Source organism: Echiichthys vipera, assembly GCF_963691815.1.
Source record: "Echiichthys vipera genome assembly, chromosome: 8".
Classification (NCBI taxonomy): domain Eukaryota; kingdom Metazoa; phylum Chordata; class Actinopteri; order Perciformes; family Trachinidae; genus Echiichthys; species Echiichthys vipera.
Window position 1 is genome coordinate 14,662,683 of NC_139833.1, and position 23,569 is coordinate 14,686,251.

At 39.0% G+C, this 23,569-nt stretch overlaps 2 protein-coding genes across 3 annotated transcripts; both read right to left on the reverse strand.

The window, feature by feature from the left end:
* Nucleotides 1-253: 253 nt before the first annotated feature.
* On the reverse strand, nt 254-8,755 carry pdp1 (pyruvate dehydrogenase phosphatase catalytic subunit 1). 2 transcript variants are annotated; one of them, XM_083917889.1, is made up of 9 exons: nt 8,672-8,755; nt 6,402-6,666; nt 6,147-6,314; nt 5,463-5,674; nt 5,239-5,320; nt 3,716-3,810; nt 3,452-3,620; nt 3,144-3,362; nt 254-2,389 (listed from the first exon to the last, which is right to left on the reverse strand). In XM_083917889.1, the coding sequence occupies exons 2-9, from the start codon at nt 6,651-6,653 to the stop codon at nt 2,009-2,011; spliced, it is 1,578 nt and encodes a 525-aa protein (XP_083774015.1). In that variant the 5' UTR covers nt 6,654-6,666; nt 8,672-8,755; the 3' UTR covers nt 254-2,008. The 2 variants fall into 2 exon arrangements, with proteins under 2 accessions (XP_083774015.1, XP_083774016.1); XM_083917890.1 differs by having other exon boundaries at nt 8,563-8,677.
* A 3,139-nt stretch (nt 8,756-11,894) lies between these two features.
* Nucleotides 11,895-23,292, reverse strand: tmem67 (transmembrane protein 67; the record flags this gene model as incomplete). The annotated part of the gene is given in 29 exon segments (XM_083917659.1): nt 11,895-11,975; nt 12,059-12,201; nt 12,300-12,402; nt 12,570-12,677; nt 12,775-12,891; nt 12,990-13,106; nt 13,196-13,276; nt 13,416-13,556; nt 13,646-13,785; nt 14,987-15,086; nt 15,187-15,273; nt 15,574-15,672; nt 15,772-15,870; nt 16,015-16,071; nt 16,280-16,385; nt 16,506-16,626; nt 17,440-17,593; nt 17,687-17,752; nt 17,993-18,079; nt 18,198-18,306; nt 18,461-18,615; nt 18,874-18,936; nt 19,023-19,094; nt 19,211-19,274; nt 20,225-20,324; nt 20,477-20,567; nt 20,649-20,737; nt 23,044-23,274; nt 23,277-23,292. Coding segments are annotated over 29 exon segments (2,997 nt in total).
* Between the last annotated feature and the right edge of the window lie 277 nt (nt 23,293-23,569).

The following is a 23,569-nucleotide window of genomic DNA, read 5'->3' on the forward strand; positions in this document are numbered from 1 at the left end:
TGCAACATGTAACACTGAACCCACTCATGTAAGCTGAGTAAAATGACGACTGACTCACCAGCACCAGCCAAGGTCGCAGTGACACAGTGCCACATTAGCAACCTGAGACGCACTGACCCTCCAGGTGCACCAGCTGCATTCAGGGATGTGTGTGTGTGTGTGTGTGTGTGTGTGTGTGTGTGTGTGTGTGTGTGTGTGTGTGTGTGTGTGAACCAAAACAGACAACCACAACAACAGCAGTAAAGTGGTTTGCATTAAGTATTTTATTAAACCATTCCATATATAAAACTTAACCCACATAAGTTACAATTTATACATATAATTGTAGATAAAGATGTGTAACATACCGCAAAGGCTGAGTAAATAATCTTTAATACTCAAACAGCTTTTTCTTTATACTAACATTCTGCGAATTAATTTGGACTCAAATACACTTGAACACACAGCTCCGGCCCGGTCGTTAGTGTTTAAGTGGAGAATATCAGAAGAGTGAGTCTGCTGTCACCATGAGTAGTAAAAACCCAAACTGCTAATGACCATTCATAAAAGAATAAACATAAGGCAAGATGAACTTTGAACAAGCCCCACAAGGCTCGGAAAAGAGCTACAAACTTATATTTTGCTCAGTATCTGCTTACATACATGCTGACTTTCGCTTCGGTGGTCTTCCTGTCGTGGTGCACAGGGCATGTCCTTCCTGTTCGACTGTGCAGCCTGTAAATATTTGCATAATTTTGTTTTGCTCTGTTCTTCAGCAAATTCAGTCTGAAGTTAAAACATTCATTGGCATTTTTGGTTTGTGACCCTTGAAAATTATTATTCTAATATGTTAATTTGGGGGATTTTAGAAGTATATGGTATTTATTTATGTAGATTACAACAAAATTAGTTTTTTCTCTCACTTCCCTATAATCATCTTGTGACCCCTGAAATCTTACTTGGGATTCATTAGTCAGCGCCACACAGGGTGGTAATCACTACACTACAGCCCCTTTCACACATTCGCTGCAAACCTGAAACGATCTAGACATTGCCCGGCTGGGACCAGGCATCAATCCCTTAAGGCTCCCTGTACAAAGACTGTGAAGACGTTTCAATCATGCTGCGGCCAAGACCGGATGGAAACAAACCTCTGACAGTGAAGAAAAAGTGTGATTTACACCAAGACAGCAATGCAACCTGCGAGAACTCAGAAAATTCAGAGAGTGAATTGAAAACTTTAATATTAGAGTCGGATGTAAAAACTTTAAAGTCAGCACTTAAACCTTGGAGGTAACTATTTTAATTGAAATCCGGTGTGGAGTAAACATCATCATCCATATACTCATTGACCGAAGTGTAAATGCAGACGAACATGAGTGTGTTTTTGGACAGCACTAAGAATATCTCATACAATTACAAACACAAAAAAAGTAAAAACAACAGTCCTCTGTCGTAACAGAAGCCTGGAAAGTGAGAAAGATTGTGCCGGGATGCAAATAACAACCAGACAGCAGAGAAGGACAGTGTTGGTGTTATAACGCCACTAGTTAAGAGTCCACATCAGAGACGCAGGTCGAGTCCAAGACGGCCTCTTCACTTGTACCAACCTTCGCCCTCTTTGGAATCTCTATAATTTCAACCCCCACCGAGTCTTTCAGCACACGAGGAGGTTGAATCTTTTGGCACAAAAATAAGTGTGTAACAGCATCTTATCAGCCACGCAGAGAGGTGTGTATGAAACAGTTGCCAGAGTATATTGGCGGCATAAATAAAAAGTTATATGGGAGACTTCAATCCAACGAAGATCTCTGAACTTCATGAGGAAATGGATCTTCTATAGCACTGCATATAAACATACAAATTCTTTACATAAATAGAGTTAAAACAATTCCAACTGCTGGACAGATATTTTCTTAATATGGCCTGTTTGTCCACAGAGTGTGCTTGCGTGTAGATCTAAGGTGCACAGTTACATAAGTGTGTATGTACTCCCAACTTAAACATTACTGAATGGCTTTTGTGTGGCTCAGGATTGCCCTTCCTGTCTCTGTGCTCCGATCACGTGAGGGTTGAACTGAGAGATGATAATGGTGATGTCATCGCGGTACATGCGAGCCAGCTCTTCGGGCAGCGACAGCATTTTCGACAGCCTCTCGTGGTCGACTGTGCCAAATTCGTTGTTTCCCACCGCGTGACGCATCAGGTGGGTCGATGAGTTCTGATCCTCAAAAGCCGAAGACACGCGGGCCTTTCTCTCTTCAAGCAGCCCCTGCATCTGTCCCAGGGTGACCTTATAGCCTCCGACTTTGAGGGGTTGACGCTGGTGCATCCCTGTTAAATACTCCCCCACGATGCGCACAACTTCCTGTCTGTGGAGGGTCTCCCAGAGGCCGTCAGAGCCGATCACCTGCAGGGACAGATAGAAGAGAGATGGAATCAGAAAACACACAGGAAAAAAAACCACACTACTCACATACTCACTGAAGTTTTTGTAAATAAGCTTCATTACAAAACACTTCGTATCATAAATATTGCCACTGGAAACAGATCTTTCTTCACAAACACAACTATAGAGTTCTCATTTCGAAACAACCAGAGAATTAAAAAAGTCAGCCATACAACTTGCAATCATGGGTCTAGAAGCTAGATAATTCCTTGCCAAAACAAAAACACCAGCTTTTTTTAGTCATTTTGTTTTAAAAGCAGCCGCCCAAAACCATCTGTGATGAGCAGTGCAAACACATTTATCAGCCGAGAGCTTCATTTTGTAATTTGGTAAGATATAAGAATGAATTAGCTGTGACTGAAATTACTTAATGTGAGCAGCCAAATCCATAATGTGTCAAACTATCATTCTAGCATTTTGAAGAGGGTAGAAATCTCCTGTATTCTCCCTGAATTCCTCCGCATGTCGATCAATTCAGCAATTCAAATAAGTCTGGTGTTGTACCCACTGATGGCTGTAGATACCCTTTGGGTAAACAGTTGTCCACTCAGAATAAACTTGAATGAGATCTTGAAAGTTGACTTACAGAAACTACAACTTTTAATGCAGTACATATGTTTTTGAAGTTTGTGGAAAAAGTCTGATTATCAGAGCAGAAATCTCCTTTTGGAAAGGATGTAAAGTATCACTGTGTTTTTGATTTGTCTTCTCTCACCAGGAAGCGATCCTGTGGCCGCAGTTTGTGGTACGTGATCTCAGGCTCCGCGGTCAGGTAGGGGGGCGTGTGGTAGTTAGGAGGGATGAACTTGGTCTGCTCGTTCTCATGGAGCTGATCAGGTCCAGACTCTAACACACACTTCTGTAGTTCAATACTCCACTTGAACTTCACATCCCCAAACGCACGGAACGGCATGAGGAGGCCGAGCAACCGGTCCTGATAAAGACAACAACAGAAAGAGGGGAAGAGGTCTTAATAAATGCTGCAACGATATTCAAATTGAGCAAACAACCAGATATCTTTACTTGTCGTATAACTGTCTTCCTCTCTGATGGAGGGTGTTCACTTCGAATCCGAGCCACCTCCTCCTCATTCTGGGCGCTGTGGTCGTTAGAGAGTGTGAGGGCGCTAAATGACCCGTCCTCCTCCTGCACACCCAACACCGCCCGAGCGTCACCTGAATTGGCTATAAAACTTTAGGAGTAAAGAAGAAGAAGAGAGTCTGAGAAATATTATTTTAAAATGTGTTATGTAACAGGAACGTGCATGTGTGTATTTATCCTTCTTACAGGTCTGATCCATCGATGTGAGCCACGCAGGCCGTTGCTCCAGAAAAGGCCACTCTCAGGACCCAGTAGTGCAGAAAAGCATTCGGGTCACCAACCTGCATTGAAGAATAACACTGTGAGTCTGCAGACAGGATATGGTACGTGGTTTAAATTACATGGAAAGGAATGACACCAATGAGTTCCTCTTTAAAAGTTTAAATTTAGATGCTGCTGCCATAGGGGAGAAGGGGATATTCAATATGTCTGAAGATTGTCAGTCATCCAGGTTGAGGTTTGAACATGTTTCACCTCTCATCCAAGGGGTTACTTCAGTTCTGACTGACTGTATTTTATCGCTGTGGGGTCATTATCAGGGTCACTGATACTCCTGAGTGTCCTCAGCCCAAATGTGAACAACGTCGATATTCAATATGTATTTTAATATGCAAGACTACACTCTAATCCTGCACTCAGCAAAAATTGAATGACTTGCAATTCGACTCAGACATGAACATCAAAGACTGTGTCGGTTCCAACACTGGTGCTGCAAAATCTATTTAAAGTGTTATCTTAGATTGTGCCTGATCATCTTCAACACAGTTAGACAAACTGCATGCCATGATGTCTTATGTGTAATGCATAATGTCACAGTACTTGGTCTAAAAACGCTGGAAGGCAAGTGCCATATTAAGCCTTGAAAATTTAATTTTCAAAATTTTTACATGAACTAATGTTTAAAGTAGGTCTAAATGTGATTAAAGGCCTCAAATCTTTGACTTCAATTGCTTAATATTGACTAAATATCTAACAAACTGAGTCAAAGAGTTGAGTGTGATGGGTTGACTACTCAGTGGTCTGTTTACCTATGAACATTTACTAAGCAAAACCCAAAATAAACCCCTAAATCTGCAAACATGTAAAAAGGCATGCTATGGGATTTAACAGTTTACGGATCTTTGGGGGGGACATCTGAGTTCCTCATAAAAAAAGAGATGCTTTTAAAAGAACCAGCAGAGGGGGGTAATACAAAGCTCGATCAGTGGGTTAGTGAAGTATAAAGCCTGGATCAGCTGTGACACCAAAGTCCCTCTCTTTTAGCGTCGCTGAATCACCATGGTAACTTATGCTTTTAACCAAACCTGGTTGGGAGGAGATTTTTTAGCTTAGACTTAGAGCTAAGACCTAGACTTTCGTGTTAGATCGGCTACTTAAAAGTCAAGCGCAGCTTCCTAGACTTCCTTTATGATAGAAACAGGTTCTCATCAGAGGATATTTGCTATTTGATTGTCCTTGTTGGAACTAATGTTGGCAATATTACACAAAGAAGCTGTGCACTGCGATTCTTTTCCACCGGGTACATATTATCATGCAGTTAGTGATGCCTCCACTCTGAGCAAAAATACAGATTAACTCTTAAGTGAGCTACCGTTTGACTTCGTATTTTTGACAATCCAGGTTATCCAAGCAAACCCTGGGTATGTTCAGCGCGCTGCGTAGTACACCCCTCAGCTCCATTTCACATTAAGACAGCAGACAGTTCCTACCTGAGCCTCCAGGGAAATGTCATTATCCAGCCTCTTGAAGGCATTCATCAACGCCTCGCGGGTGTCTGGAACTTCGCCTGGGCTGAAAACAGAGAGAGAGAGCAATATGTGTGAAGCATAAAGAGAGGAAGCCAGAGGTCGAGAACAGATACCGACAACACCACTATTGGCAAAACAACAGACGGGCCAGTGTTGGTGTGGGCGCATTGCTTCCCAGTTCTCACCTGGTGAGATCTATTAACTCCTGCCAGTAGGTTCGGAGGCTGTTGAAGTAGAGAGTCTGAGCCTCCCTGCTAAAGTAGTCGTTAGGGTGTTTGTGCCACTGCAGGATGGGACTGAGGGCCCTGCCAGCCTCCACTGCTGCCTCAAGCTCACACAGTGTGTTGTGCGGCAGCAGAGAGACTGCTATGTAGTAAAACAACCTCTCACTCAGCGCCTGGCAGAGAGGAGGAAAAATAATGTCAACACCACAGGGTATATCAGGGTATAGCAGGGTAATGTATTTGAAAGGTTTGTTACAACTTCTCAAGTTATTAAGCAAATAGTAGAAACTGAATTAAGAAGGAGAATAGTAAATATTCGTTCCTCCAACCTGCCAGTTTTACTATGTTTAAAAATGTAATGTCTGTTTGGTGTTCAGGCTATTCTAAGCATGTTACAAGTATGCATGAAAATGTATTTTTTATTTCAACATATTAACTCTTATATTAAATAATAGTAGTTTTTACAAAACAGTCACTTGACAATGAAAGATAAACTCTGTGAATGTGAAAGAACCTGCTATGTATTGTAGGTAGGGAGTGGGTATTTTAAGATGAGAGAAACTTTGTTGTCTGTCACAAAGCAACAGAAGTTCTTACAAACAAACAATTCACTTTTAAAACGCATATGAAAACAGTCAACTCCACCTGTGCACAGGCACAGCCAGCATGGCCGTCAAACACGCCCAGCAGCATTCCTCGCGTCTGCAGGCACGTGGCTGCACTTCGACGGTCTTCTATAGGAGCGTTTGCCGGCAGCTGATTACTCTCGAAACCCATCACTGATGACACATTCTTCCCATCAAACTCTGGCACCTGGAACCACAACATAATGGTAGGATGTAAATGTAAATGTGGAGATGGCAAGACGGGTTTTCTGTTTGCATAAATGACTCCACAAACCTTGAAGCTGTACTCGTTGGCTTTCAGAATAGAGTTCACCTGCGGTGGTGTGAGGATGTAGCTGTAGAGCCCTGAGGTTGTTTGGTAACTTCTTGAGTGCTGGTGGCCCTGCCATATATGGGAGGACCGTCTTGAGGCTCGTTGCTTAGTGATGGGTGATAACTGCGACTGGTGTTGTTGGCATGGTAACAGACTGGAGGCCAAGATGTTGGCACGGGGCAAACCCCTGAGCAGCTGAGATGTCACAGGCATGGCTCAAGGTACGCTGCAAGGACATACACAAACAGAAAACCATGAAAAAAAACGATTGAAAAAGCTTACGGAGCTAAGAAAGCAACAGCTGGATGTGCGAATGATGTAAATAACAAGAGGCCTTCATCCGCAGAGAAGATTGTTCTCTCTCTATGCACCATTAGGCAAACCGTATGGAAACAGAAGGAGATGATGTGGTAAGGTTTAGATATTGGAACAGGTTGACAGTAACAGGGCCTAAATAAATACCCTAACACCACCAACCTACCACACTTTTGAATATTAGAATATGAAAATCTTTTGGATAACTCTTTGGTAAGTACCCTTTTTAAACTCCATCCCTGTTGACTAATTTTCACATGTTATGCACGTGAGCAATAAACATTAAATCAGATTAATGGTTTAAACAGGTTGTTGATTAACTGCCCGTTGTACCAGAAACTTCCATCCCATTCTTCTACTCCCTGGATGGCTATTGAGCCTAACATTAGACACAACTTAATGATATTATCACGTGTTGAAATACAACCATTTAACTGTAAATTTAAGAGGAAGGCAAATATATATATATATATATATAATACATACACTCAGTTTCCAGGTGATCTGGTGAACCCTAACTAAACGAATGCAGTCTAAAACAACTGACATGAGATAAAACCTACCTCCACGAAGGTCGTAAAGTTCAGTTTAAGTTGAAACTGTTTTTAGAGAGGTTCAACATTATTAATCATTGTGGTGCTGTTCAATTCTACAGGTGTTTCTAATATTTGATATCAGTGTGGATACGCTAATATAAAACACATGTCTGTATAATGCATTATGGCTCAACAGCACCATCACAAATGACCTCCTCCAAAATGACCATATGGTTTAAACAACACTTCTTTTGGACAGTTGCATTACAACCTTTTAGAAGGCAGGGTTTATTGCAAGTCTTCTGTATTAGACTATTCATTTTGGCTAGGTGTAATTCAAAAAAATGGCAACTAAGTCTGCATCTCAAATCCCTCGGATCTATGTATCTTGCATGCACACACATTCATTCGGTGTGAGAATATCAAACCTAACCGAGGGTATATAACTAACTTTTCTAGGTGTTGACGTGCCGTAGCGTCACCCAGAGATCTTAACAGTCTTGTGCAAAACCACAGTGGCATCATCTGACTTTTGATATTGCGGTTTCAGCACAGTTCACTTGTTGTTTTTTTCCCCCTGAAGTCTGATGAAAAGTAGTATCAGGAGACAGCACCAGAGCATGTCTGTATGGTGTCCGGCTTTGAACTCTCCTCTCTTCTTCAATTGTAGGTCAGCGGGACTAAAATAGCTTTTGGAAAGAATCTCAGCCCTGACATTTGGATCTTGAGAAATGTTCTAGTGACCTAGTGAGCTGGATCCAGGCTGCGTATCTCCATATAATCTATTCTCATTGCATAATTTAAGTACATCTGCAGCTGCTCAGAGCTACGTTGAGTCAGTCTGGTTCTGGAGAAACATGCAGCAGCAGCAGCAGCACAGATGACGAACATCCATGCTGCTGTTGTTTCAGTGAAAATGTCCTACAAGCTGACAGCCTAACATTCTCCCAAACTCCAAATGTGCATGAGTCAGACAGACCACAGAGGGGCCGTCCCACATCTGAGTTCAGCAGGAAAGTTGCCATGTTTGTTGACATCACTAGCCTCCCCTAGCTAGCAGCAAAGCAAGTCTACAAGCAGTTAGCTCAACTTGCAACACAGAACATCAGTGTCAGGACAAAGCTAGGCCACCAAACCCGTGCCAAGATAATGGCACTTACAGATAATGAGAACCTTAACTCTCTCTAATGGATAAGACGTGCAGTAAGTCAGACAGGGAGAGCAGCCAAATGCATGCTAATGTTAGCTAGTGGTGTCAGGGTTACACCCACCAAGGATATGGATAAAGTCTGCACACATTTAAACAAAAACAACGCCGACTGAAAGCCCCCTAGACGCGACTGTCGAAAGGTTTGAGCGAAGAGCAAAGTTCAGGCTCACCTTAACCGACGGATGTGAAGAAGTTCGTGAAGTTCATGACTTAACCTCCAGGTCTGTATCACTCTGGAGAGCCGCACTGCAAACTGAGCGCTGATTGGCTGAGCTCAGCTCTGACGGACGCGCTGACGTCACGTCGTTCCCTCACGCACGGAGAGTCTTTAAAAATATATTTTCATAGTTCATAATAAAAATGTTGCTTTCTTTTAGTTTTTGACTAAGGCTAGGGATTTATAAAAATTATATAAATTAAAACGTTGGTTTGGAGACTGAACATTGTTGATTGTGAATAAAATATTTACCAAATAAAATAAAAATAAAAAACTAAATACTGACACTTGCTCTTATTTTCATAATAAAATATACCCCTGGTATTTAATGAAATGCATGATAACAAAGACTATTACATATATATATATATATTGACATGACAATGTTTATTTTTTTATTATTTTTTATTTTATATGAGATCCTTGCTATATTTATTTTTTCTATTCATTGTTTTTTGGAAAGTGAAAAAGCTCTCATGTGTTGATTTATATGTTAGTGTTTGACACTTTCTGTATAAATTAAAAAGTTAAATAAAGAAAGAAAATTTCAAAAAAAATTCTTATTTCATTATTGTTATTCATCTGTTTTGGAAATGTGAATATACCCGTAAACTGTGGCAAGATATTTGTAGATTCATTTAAGGTAATATCTGCTGTGATGTTGAGTTCCTCTTGCAAAATGTCCCTTTCGGCGTGGTAAAGAGTGACGCTCCAGCTGAAAAAGAATATTGTTGAATTAATCTTATTTTAATCTTGCAAAGTTTTACATCCATGTGTAAATTTTCCAAAGTAAAACCCATTTTTTTGTGTTTTCATGAAAGAACTGGAGGTGTAATTCAAGTCAATATCTTCTGCTAATAACAAGAAAGCTATCAAAATTTTAATCTTTGCTCCCACTTTAATAACTTTAATTCAATTTAATTTCCATTGCTCATGTCCCCCTGGTGTATCTTAATTTTACCCCTTTTTTAAATTATCATTATTATTTTATCTCTATTTATATATTTATGTATTTATTTTGTTGTTAAATCTATTTTCTATCCAATTGTTATTAATGTGATGCTCATCCCCTGGTTTAATGCACTATTTTGTAAATCAATATTAAAGTAAATGAAAAAACTACTGATGTAATTTTTTTCTTTTAATGTTGTATTAAATAAATAAAGTTTGTTAAAAAAATAAATACTTAAAAAATAAGTCTTTAAAAAATCACAAGACTGGGCACACTATATTACAATTATACCAAAGGACATCATTACTACATTCAAATGTAGTAATAATAAATCTTTAAAGTTACATAATGAACTTTATATTTATTATTGGTAAATTTCATATTCATAAAGGAAGATTATCTTAGCCCTTTCTTCACATTAACATTTGCATGTTTATTCATTTAATTTGAATTTAATTATTTTTGACATTCTCACATTTAACAATTTGTGAGGTGAGATTTCCTTAATAAACCTCTGCAAACAAATAAATAAATCAAAATATCCAAAAAGGTTTTCATGGTTGAATTCAATTTGTACATGGATACATTAACCCTTATGACAAACAAAAAAAGTGAACGCACATTGCTATATTTGAATGAATTATAACCCCTTATTAAGATATTATAACTGTTATCATTGTTTATTAATTTTAAAATGCATTATTTTTGTATTTAATTATTTACTTTTTATATTTTATTTAGCTATATCTTTGATATGTATTATTTGCACACTGTAATCTCATTTGTATACAAAAGTCTGATTAAAGGCTGATTGTCTGTTTGTTTCTAAGTAAATAAATTTAAATAAATGAATAATTACAATAAATTAATTATAAACATATTCTAAGAAAAAGCTGAAATAAATACATTTGAAAAAAGCTGATTGGTCATAAATCAAAACAGGGCAGAATCTGTAAAAATAAAAAAAGAGCTTTTTAAAATCTCTCTAGTCATTTAAACATCGACAACCTCTGTCTGAATTCTGTTTGTACATGGAAACATTAACCCTTAGGACAAACGAAAGAAATGAACGCATATATTTTCAAGAACTATTTTCTGTACCTCCTAATTAATGTATTATTATATTATATTACATTATTTTATATTTAATTTGTTTAATATCTTATTTAATTGATATATACTGTACTTTTTACTGTAATGTCTAAAATCGTAATGACAATTAAATTTGTAAAAAAAAGTATTGATCCATATTTCATCAAATGTTTTACATTGCAGGAGAAAGTGCATCTCTGTCTCAGCCTCCTGTTGCACAGTGACCACATATTCGGTTTTCTTTTGGTTGCCATGATTGTTTTGTGTCTTCCTGTTTGATTGCCAGTTTGTGGTCACTGAGCCTGTACTTTCTTATGATCCGTCTCTGTTTTCTCTCTCTGACAGTAGATATTCTGCCAAATCATAAACTCTTTTTTGGGACAGATAACATTCTCAACTATTTCTGCTTTTAGATATGTTCTTCCAATGTTTAAAAAGTGATCTTTCTGTACACTTTATACATGAAAAGGTGTAAATATTTGCAGAAATAACAAAAAGCCACTTTAAAAACAGAGTCAGGTGATGTTTTAGTGTGTGTTCCCACTTAAAAGTCAAAAGCCTTGAAGCTGTTGACAGCTGGGTGGAGACATGCAACGGATTATCTCCAACAGAAGTAACGATTGCAGACATTTAACAGCAGGAAAATACATTCAAACTCTCAAATAAGACAATTGCCCCTACAGTGGTAATGTTTTGCGACATTGTCCACAACAACCGAATATACCCAAATATGTTAAAGGGATAGGTATAACAGCATAATGGCAAAGCCTCTGAGGATTGGCAAAAATATTCTCACAGTATAGTCACCTCACACTTCTAACTTTTCTTCATATTATCACATGAATTCCATGATTATCATAAAACACCTGGGGGAGTAACTGTGTATTATTAAAATTTCCTCAAAACAAAATTCAAAACAAGACTGTTTTCATATCAAAACATTTTAATCAATAAAAAAACATCAAAATCTTTACAAAATTATGATATTTACATCATCAAACAGTAATGAAAATAGTGTATATGTAGTGAAAAGTACAAAAAGAGCTGAACAAGCTGTAAACAGTAAACATCTTTGTGAGGAATGCCTCAAAAAACAACACACATGACCCTACCAATCACGTAGCAGGGAGTTTTAGATCAGAAATCTCTCATCCACCAGAGTCTTGTTGACAAGGTTCTTCCTCCCGAGAGTGTTACGGATTAAGCGAAATATCTGTAATAAATGAGGTAGTTTTCAAATCATGTTCTTATTCTCAGAGTGAAAGCGACATAATGTATATGCTTCAAAACACTTACCATTTGCTGCACATATGTAAGCACAGCTGCGAGTACAAAGCTCTGAGATCCGAGGTCGACGACACAGAAGAATAAAGTGTCAAAGATCAGCAGCGTGCCCTCGTTTCCATAAAACAGCACATCACTGAAGGAGTGGGCCTCATCTGCAGTGAGAAAATCAAACAGACATTATATACACACACAGACATACGTATATAAACAAACAGAACTGTGCAGCCTATCTGGGCCAAGAGGTCGTTACCATTGTAAAAGATGCTTTTGTCAGTGGGTTCAAGGAACTCCATCCCTATGACCCTCTCCAACATCAGCTTGTCCTTCACAATGTAGTCCATGTCAGGTTGTGCCTGAGGTAAATAACATTAAAGACAGAACAAGGTTGTCTGTACAAAATATTTCATGTCAATGATAACAAAACCTATACTTCACAATCTAACAAATAAATGAACGTACAATCACACTCTGCTGGGTTCAATGTGCTTGTGTGAGTTAATGTACGTGTATTTGTACTAACATGGTCTATGACGGATCCCAGGAAATGGTTCATGGTCTGGTAGCCTCTGGCCCTCTGCTCAAACTGGTTAGCCGAGAATGCGTCGATCGGCCGCGATGGCCCGTGCCTCTGAAATACAAGCGACCATTTAAACTGGGGAATTATTTTTCTCTTTGTTTGATAGAGTTCATAGCTTAATTGCGAACGCAACAGAGAAAGCACACACCCTGCCGATCTGGTCCCGTATCCTCTCATACTGCGACCTCAGGCGGTTGGTGAGAGACACCTGAAAGGTCTGGATCTCTGTGTTGGGAAGAAGACCTCTTTGACCGCACAGGGACTCCTTGGGACAGAAGAAGAGACAAAAGTAAGAGGATGTGTGATATCAATGTCATAAATATATTAAGACGACTGACACATGTAGTCTGCCAGTGTACATACAGCTTCTCTATTCAGGTTGTTGTTCATTTCCTCCATGTTTGTATCTGCATGCCCATGAACTGAACGGCCGTGAATGTAGTAGCCAAAACAGCGGTGAGATAAGAGCAAGACAGAAATCTAGGACAGGAACACAGACAAAGGACGCTGAGATAAAATACTCCGAACAGATAACATGTTTAAAATATCACAAAAACATTGCTACTTACATTACTGATGGAGCAGAGGTCTACAAACTGACGGATTTTGTCCTCCACAAAGTGCTCATGAAACACAGTGAAGAAAATCACCTGTCGGGACAAGTGATTATAATTCAAAAGGGGCTCTCCACACTCCATACTTTATACAATATTTCCCTACTTTCTTAAGAAAGACAGGAAGAGGTAAGAGACCGAAGGGAAGTGAGGGAAGACGTGGTGGCAGTTTTACCTGCAGAAGTCCAATACAGAGCCACAGCACGGATGCCAGACCGTAGCGCAACATAAGGCAGTATGGGGGGGTGTATGCCTGTGAGGAGCGCTGTAAAGTTGGCCAGGGGTCCCTCAGGGCCAGGTTAGAGAAACCCAGCACCTTAAAAAACACAAGGTGACATGTCAGCAATGGGGGAAACGCACAAAAGCTGCAAGAAACAACAGAGTGCATGCTGGTGTAAGAGGTACTTCAAGAAAGAAGAGCACAGCCATGATCTGAAAAGTTGGGCTGATCTTGCGTATGGTCTGGATCTCATTCCATTCGTTGGCCACAAAGTAGGTCCTCCAGATGCTGACCGGAGAGGGGTCACGTTTTGGCTCGCCAGCAGCTGAAACAGCAGTGAATATGTATGTGATATACTGTATATATGTAGGGGTGTCACAATTCTCCAAAATCTGTTTTGATTTGAATTTGGATTTTAAGGTTGGGATTCGATTCAGTGTCAAACTTTTTCAGCACTGACAGTAAAAATGTTTACACTCTCATGCCCTGCTAAATTGAGACAGTTGTACCCAAGGTCACAGTCGGGTCAGTGACCAGCACAACAGTGTTAGGTCATGACTTGTCTCATTCAGAGCAATAGCTAAACTGGAGAGAAGCTGCGTTGATAGGACTTCTTCAAGGGCATAAGGAGTTAGACTTCACACAAAAACACATGCAGAGTGTCCCAGAAACAGGAGATACACACACTAAACTCAACACACACCAACATATGAAAGAGTGAACTCTGCCTCTCCTCTGAACAGACTGCCTGACCTTAGAAATGTGTTGAATGTGTCCTGGTATAACTGCAACATGACTTGAGTAAGCATAACTTGTGGCTAGACTCCAATAGTATTGTAACATATATGTAGATGAGTAAGGAAGAACCATATTTGGTTGTTTCTAATCTTGGATATCCAGAATGAGTTTAAGTAGAGTTGGGACGGCACTTAACGAAGCTACTCCGTGGTTGAATTGTCTACTTAATCTTAATTCTCCACGATCAAGTGTCAATAAATGTTTCAGTTAAGTCATCAAGTCTCCCCGACCTTTCTTGTCTCCAAGTTCTTCAGCTCTAAGATTTTTCCACAACAATAGCTGTGCCACACCCTGTTTGTCAGTGTAACTCACGAGGATTGCTCAATGTTGACACACCGGTGACTTCAGGGAAGCAGGAAGATTTTCTCTTTCTCCATTATCTCTGACTCTGGCAGTGGCCTTGGAATAGTGCAGCTGCAGGCTACCGGTAAGCTAACGTCACCCTGTGTCTTTAGCTGGATGCTGCTGGATGCTGAGCTACACTGTGTCGTCTGTGTGTGTTGTTTTTTATTCTTTTCTTTGCAAGTAGACGTCGATGCTGCTTTTGATTTTGATATATTAAATTGAAATCTCCAGTCGCTCTGTTTTCCATTTAAAATCAAATCGTGATACATCTAATGTATAGACAGCACCAGTCAAAAGTACAAGTCACTGGTACTGTATATGGTTAATGTAATACAAATCCTAAATAACTGCTTCTAATAAGCACAGGGTGAATATGTGTTTACCTTGCACGGTTCTGTTAGCTTTGCTTCGTGGCCTCTCCCAGTCAATAAAGAAAACATCAATTGACACCTGAAGAATCAGCTTATGGAGAAACTGGATAGCCTGTATACAATACACGAAACAACACTTTTTCAAAAGTTCTGAATAGAAGCTTTGAAAAACAACATAGATCATTTTTTCATTTGTTCAGTGGGTATCTGACCTTGAGAGCAAAGGCACAACCAATGTACGTCACAAACTGCTCCTCCTGAGCAGGCAGTGGTAACAGCACTGAGACAAACTGTTGGGCCTAAACAGACACATACACAAATCAATCACAGAAAGCCAATAATAATCACACCTAAATCTATGCATTCAAAAATCTGTTCAGGCATAGAAAGTAAAGGAGGAAAAAGACTTGCCTTTAACGTCTAAGAAGAGTACAGAGAGAAAAAAAAACAGTTAGAGGTCCATGCAAAGATAACACAAAATATTGGAAAATAAATAAAGTTTGAAAAAAGGTCTCAAAGGAGAAAGCCAAAGAAATTAGAAACATTAAAGATCACTCATGCAGAAAATCTCCAATCCTGTTTAAAGGAATTAGACTGACCTTGTAAAAGATGAGCCAGTAAAGTCCAGTTCCCACAGTGACGGCGAAGAAAACATTGGCCAGATCTCCGGCATAAAACAACAAAAACTTCAGCATAGTCTGAGGCAGAAGGAGGGAGAGGTTGACATTATTCCCAAGCTTCACACCATTATTATGGACGAATGTGACTTAAATTATGACATGTTAAAAATACAGTACCTCCACATCAATGAGCGGAGAGGCTATCCTCCTCTTCCAGCTGACTGTCTTTAGCAGAGAGTACAGGACGGCCACACCACCCATCACACCCAGAGCGGTCTGTGCACACACAAACATATCAGAGTCACCGGTGAGGCTGTATCCATGAGTGCTTTGACATTAACGCAAACAAACAAGAACTGCTCTTTTATCTGTCACATCAGATCATTTAACAATAAACGTTTTATTCATACTTCTACTCACATCTGTCTTCATGCGAGCCTCATTCTGATCCATCTCATACTCCACAGCAAACGTTGTCTAAAAACAGATTAATTAATTTTAACAAAAAGCTCGATTTGAGATAAAAAGCATCTAAAAAAGCGTTAAATTCCTCTTTAACCGAAAGCCTACTGACAAAAACAGTCTTTATTTATTTATTTAGTACTTATTTTTGTGACAGAAATAATCAGCTGTATGTGTGTGTGTGCGTGTGTGTGCGTGTGTGTGTGTGTGTGTGCATACTCACAGTCACAGTTTGTGTTTTGATATTTGTGATGGGAATGTCTATGTAGGTCACAGTCATTAAAGGGGGAAACACCTGTCCTTCCTGGGTTCGTGGAACCAGCTGAAATCTACCAAACACACACGTTTTGGTAAAAAAAAAAAACATCATCACTTCTCGAAGCAGTAACAAAAATAAGCTTTTACGTTCTTTCTGTTCTACCATGGTGATGTGCAAATTGGGAGCCCACCTTATTTTGACACTGCTGGCTACACGAATGACTTTGGGTTGGGAACTCATATTCTTCTCTCTTCCGCTCAGTGTGTCGACAACAAACATACGTCGAGACAGGTACCAGTTCTTCATGTTCTCTGAAAAAAGGCAAAATATTGTATATCAAAGCTATGCACACGCACCCACAGACACAAACAATGAGTTGACAATATGTACTATACTCGTGTTTTTCACCTTCCGAACATTATTGAACTGAACCCCACTTTGTTCTCCAAGATCTTGTGCTTTCAGAATCAACTCACCAGGGCACCTACACCTTTTCCAAAGTCAAATTCAGGCACTTTCAGGCATTTCAAGTTGCATTTTCATGTTTTTCTAGCACCTTACAGCCGTGGTAAACTATTAATTTGTTTACAGCATATGCAGTATATTCAACATACTTATTATTGCTATATTATATTATATATATTATTATGTGCTCATCACGTTAAATTAGATGTTCGTGTGCTATACACAACCCAAATTATGTTTCGAGACAGCTTTCTAAAGAGGGGTGACAAATGAAAGAAAACCAGCCTTTCACGTTTGTAAATAGACTTGCCATTTGAGCTGCAACAATTAGTCGACTAATAGATCAACTGATATATAATCACCAATTATTTTCATAATCTGTTAATTATCAAAAGTCATTTTTTCATGCAAAAAATGCTGTTTCTTATTTGTGTGTTTTTGTGTTATATTATATATGTCATCCAATAAAACATAACATTTCAAGCACTTTCAAGCACTTTATTCAAAATCCAAGCACATTTCAAACAAAACACTGACATTTTAGTGTGGTGTTTTCAAGGATTTCCAGAACCCGTACACACCCTGACTCACTAAAGGTCGAGACGGTAGATGATAAGAACCACAGAACAGCTGTGATCAGATTGTTCCACAACACCCACCTTGGTTGATGAACCGCCCATTGTATTGCTGGTTATAGACCAGTGTAGGCAGTGGGAAAAGTTTTCGGTTCTCTTCTCCACCAAGTTCCATAAACACATCATAGAACCGCGGCTCAGGATGCGTAGCCAACAGCTCTCCTACTAAGAGATCACACTACACACACACAAACACACCTCACAATGTAACTGGGCATTGCATGAGAGTTTATGCACCCTCTCTGAGTTAAATGAAAGAAGAAATACTCACACTTTCTTGGTAAGCGGTTCCAAAGCTGAAGGCTTCCGCTTGTTTGGTGGTTGTTTCTGGACAAAGCTAAAAGAGCAGAAGAAAGGTGGAGTGGACTATTTACCTTACTCCGCCTTTATACTTTAAATGAACCACATGAAAAACTACTTATTTTAGTCAACATTAACAACTGAAACATGCTTGTTGTTAACATGCAAAAGAGTGGCAGGCAACAATGACTGGGATCAAGCCCTACCAACAAACTTATCAGGGGAAAAAATCCAAGCTTAAAATCCGATTTATATTATCTTTCATTTGACACCATACCTGGAGATTACCTCCTCCTACTCGTTCCCATCTGAGGAACTCTCCTCTGACGTTATAGACAGCAGCAAGCAGCTTAATGTCAGTGTTCTGTCAGACAAACAGAACATGTTTTTTGTAACATTTCAGGTTTATTGCTCAATTTGTAGAATCATGGAACAATGGTTTTATTATGAAAACTGAAGAATGAGTAAAGTTTACCACTTACCTTTTTTCTTCCTCTGAAACTGAACCCAATTGGAACAGGATCAGTCTGAAGCACTCGACTGGCCAGTCCTGGTTCGTCCCCATAGAAAAGCCATGGCAGATTAACTCTCCTGGAGACAGAGTAACCAAAGCACTTACTGTCCACTCTGGGTGCAACACAAATACTGTATAGGGCAAATGAATGAAATGAAACCTTGGTAGTCTCATTAATAATTTGCAAAAATAGCACAACATAAACATATATGCTATGATAATGTTGATTACCAGTAGGAAATGTCTTGAGTTGAGCTCAAAGCAGCCCTGGATCTAAAGATGGTGCTAAAGAGACCGCAGGCATCGGTGGAGACGCCACTGACCGAATGCATGTTCATCACACACATGTTCCCGAGAGCCTGACACGCCGTAAGGTTGGAGAAGACCTGTAAACACACAACTTTGTTTATGCACAGCAGCTGAAACACACACAGCATGTTGAAGAAAAATCACCCCCTCATAATACTAAACTGTCATAATAAGGTCCCACTGCACAAAATATTTAATTTGTTTTAAGAAGAGATAGATAGAAGATACATTTTGGCATCAATCACGGTTAACATTTCAATGGCTGTATTGAATGTCTAGGATTCGTCACAAACACACACAACACAACGAGACAACAAAATAAGGTAGGGACTTACAAGGCAGGCTGCTGACGAGGAGTACAGGTTTTTGACGAACCAAGCAGACTGGACACTGAATTTCTGCAGGGGGGAATAGAGCAGAAAACACTGATTAGAATGCATCAAACAAACAAACATGAAGTGAGAGAGAGGCAAGGGAGACTCACCAACTGAGCATAGTTGACACTGGGATTCACATTGGTGGAGAGGCTGCCTGGAGGGAAACATAATCCGCCTGCCTGGAAAATCACATAGCAACCACATCGATGATGCATGTATCCTATGAGTCTGTTTGTTACTGAACGTTGTGTGTATGATGTGTCTGGAGGAAGGCATGAGGGTCAGCAGAACGTACCTGGACATTAGGAGGCTTACACACACAGGAGGTGTTAGTGAAGGTAGCCTGACATCTCTCACACCTGAAAGACAATTTTTGAAAACTGATACAACTCTCACATACTGTACAAAGAAAATCAGGAGTGATGGACGGCAACGCCAAATGCAGGTCGGGGTCAGTGTGGACTGAAAACTACTTATCTCCATGGTGTTGTTATGATGATGTCGTCTGTGACATAAATTCATCATTTCAATTCAATATAATAATCCATTGGCATTAACAGTCGGCCTGTTTCATTGTCAACATCTGTTGACTCATTTGTTATGATGTTGATTTTGCATTTGTGTTGTGTCTTTTGCATTTGTGTTGTGTCTTTTCCATCGGTGTTGCATGTCTTTTCCATCGGTGTTGCGTATCTTTTGCATTTGTGTTGTGTATCTTTTGCATTTGTGTTGTGTATCTTTTGCATTTGTGTTGTGTATCTTTTGCATTTGTGTTTTGTCTTTTGCATTTGTGTTGTGTCTTTTGCATTTGTGATGTGGCTTTTGCATTTGTGATGTGGCTTTTGCAATTGTGTTGTATCTTTTGCATTTGTGATGTGTCTTTTGCATTTGTGTTGTGTCTTTTGCATTTGTGATGTGGCTTTTGCAATTGTGTTGTGTCTTTTGCATTTGTGATGTGTCTTTTGCATTTGTGTTGTGTATCTTTTGCATTTGTGTTTTGTCTTTTGCATTTGTGTTGTGTCTTTTGCATTTGTGATGTGGCTTTTGCAATTGTGTTGTGTCTTTTGCATTTGTGATGTGTCTTTTGCATTTGTGTTCTGTCTTTTGCATTTGTGATGTGGCTTTTGCATTTGTGTTCTGTCTTTTGCATTTGTGATGTGGCTTTCGCATGTGTTTTGTGCATTTTCATTTGTATTGTGGCTGTTGCATTTCTGTTATGTGGATTTTTTTATTTGTGTTGTGGCTTTTGCTTGCTCAAGTGTGCATAAAACAGCTTGGTATATCAGTGTTTCGGTTGTATGGTACGTACCTGTCTCCACTGCGGTTTGGCACAGCCAATGCAGGGGAGTTTCCGTTACATGTTTCACATCTGGCCTCATTTAAAAGGTTTCCATTGACATCTCTCTCCACTGGAAAAAAACGCCCATGTTCAGCCATTTAAACATAAAAATATAGAATAATCTATGCTATTGTCTGTGTTAATTTTACAGCAAGCACATCCAACGTTAAAGACTGTTAGAAGCATTCTTGCAATTCATTAGCTCTGTCATTGGTGACTCACCCAGGACATTGCCTTCTGGGCACTGGCACTTCCCCTCATCACTGAGACTGCCTGGACAGCGGATACACCCCAACCCACTTTTAGTTACTGCCTGTAAAGAGAGACAACTTGTCAATTATATCAAATGGTACTGGAAATTCTGTTTAAAATGGTAAAGGTAAATTGCACATACAGGTTTGTCAGCGGGACATTGCTGACAAGTAATGGATGCCTTGTCGGTGGTGAGAGTTTTGTACCCAGTTTTGCAAACGCAGCCCAGGCCTGCAAAAAAAAGAAAACCATTGGAAAAGTTAGTGGGAAACAAGGCTATTGTACAGTGTTGAGTTCTGAGATATTAGTTAGTTAATGAATATCAGCTGCATGGTCTGTCCCTCCCACAGGGCTGAAGGGGTGAATGAAGTCCCTGTCAACACCTGCGAACACTGCTGCACCAAAAGTAAGCCAGATGATTACCTGCGGAGATGGATAAAGGTTGGCGCATGCAAAAATGTCCTGTTGCTATACTTGCTAATGGCATTGGAAGAGCAAAAGGCAATGAAAGAAGGAACAGCAAGAACCAATGAAAGAGATCTCAGAGTGTTGATTTGATAAGCACTAACACTAATTAATGGGTAAATACAAAAGTTATCAAACTGGTATGGAAGGGAGTTATTTTATCGTAATCAGTTTATGATGCTGGCTAACCATTGTTGGTATGAATTTATTATCACTAAACTCTTGATTTTATGCTACAATAAAGTTCTGATAACTTGTTGCTACAATTCACTGTAGGAACAGATGACACAACAGAACTCAATGTCACTTTAAATCTATTAAAACAACAATGAAGAGGAAATACCCTAGAAACTACCTGTTTGTAGAAAACATTTTTTACTGCTCTACTTCCCTCTTCTCTAATCTAACCTATTTGTATCAATGACAGGTCATTGATAGAAATGCATGAATTGTGCTTTGATTTTACTGGATAACAGGTGTGAAGGAGAAGTAAAGGGGACAGAAACTGAAGCTTACTTTGGCTCTATTTGAGAATTTTCTGAAAGATAAAAGAAGAGAAATCTGTTTTCAAGACTTACCAAAGGAGGACTGTCATTGATTCAGACCCTAATTTTTACTCCTGCTGGACCCTCGCAGGTCAGTTTGTAGTTGTCAGAAAAACTTTATTTCTCTCTCTAAATTAATACTTTATTACCAAAATACTGTACATTTAACTTTGGGGATAATCATTTTTAGCAAGCGCTTTATTAAAATTATCGTATCTTAATATTATTAAGAGAGATATTAAAATATCTATATCTAAAGATGTTCTCTCTAGTGTAAATTGTCTGAGTGGAAAAGCTGCTCAAACGGAGGGACAATGTATCTTTCTTAAAAGATGGAAACATTCCTTCAACTATTTATAGAAGGGGTGCATAGATAGATATTAGTTAGAATCGTCTGCTCAAGCAACCTTCCCTTTGCAGTATTTGTATACTTACTTTACATGATTATGGTACTGTTAACACTTTAAGTGGGATAGGTGTTGTTGTAAAGGGCTGGTGTGGTTTTGTGAAAAGTCAACAGTCAAGAACCATGCAAGAGACTTGTTTACTTAGCTATGGTTTGGTATATGTTTCAGTACATTGTGTTAGAATTGAAATTTAAAATATTGTGTTGAAGGGGAAAAAACACTCAGTTTGATTTCCCAGCACTAATGCCAAACATTCACTAGCTCCAGCTCCTCGCTATTTCTTTGAATTATGTGCACACTGAACATCTTTAAGTGATGAACCTTTGGTGGGCAATTAAATAACATAGTTTAGAAAACTAATAGCTTTTTTTCTTTCTTTAAAAAAAACTGTTTTCTGACATCTAATAGACCAAACAATAACTATTGCTTGACTATTGATTTTGATTTGATTAAAATGTATTTCAAACATGAACACAATAAACAGAAAATCACAATATTTTAGAACTTTTCTTTCCTTTTCTTTTAGACATGTCCGAAAAGGAGTGTTGAGAAGCATATTTAATCCCACCCTATTCTCCATCATTCATTATGAGTTAGTCAACAGCTTCCTCTATCACACATTGTTTTGAACACATGAAGAGTTTGGGTGGATAAATGCATAAAGATGGAACCTAATTCACTGCTTGACTATTCCGAATGATCTTGCATTATCGTGATAAATATCGATATGTAAAATTAGTATTTACATATAATATATAACAAATATTACTAATATCAAAATATTGACTTTAACCACATTGCTACCTACTTTTGTCCATGGTTTTAGGTATTGACTTCACTCCAGAGTAACGTGAACCTAAACAGCACATTGTGCCTTCTTTTTTAGGATGAATTACTAACGTTAGATATATTCTTATCTGCTTCATAATTTCTTAGCTATCCATTTGCACTGAGCTAACTGCTAACAAGTCAATTTCTTTGCGTTGGCTGAACACCTCGCAGAATAGTGAAGTAGGTTTAAAGTAAGACTAACGTTAATTAACGTTACGCTTCTGTTGGCGTAAGCTAATGTCGTCAGTGAATCAGTACTAGTGATGTGGTGTGATGGTAACTAACCGACCTGTTGTGCTCCGACGCTGATTTGAACCGCATCTCACACACGACAGACTCGAGATATCGAAAAATTCTTCCGCACTGCAGTCTGAAGGAGCCTTAAACGGGATAATAAACTGCTGGCAACAGAGTAGATCTATATTTATTAACAGAAATAATGTAAGACGCACGTTGTGTCTGTTAGCAACACACGGTAGCGTCCCCGTCGCCATGGTAAACAACAACGGTCTTCCTTTTTACCCACAATCCTGTTCATCCAGCGTGATGACGTTGAGCCCAATTCATGTGTGCGTCACAGATCACCGTCATTAATACAATTACATATCATTTTCAAGAGCAGAGATATATATAACGTTTATATCTGTTAGACTTCATTATACAGTCTATGGTTTATATATAACGTTACATATATTATAAATATTAACATCGTGAGTTAAATGTCAGGCAATTTAATTGCAATGCAAACTGTACATAAAATAAAGAAAAATAGTTAGTTTAGATAAATCTTACTATTTAATAAGAAATAATTACAT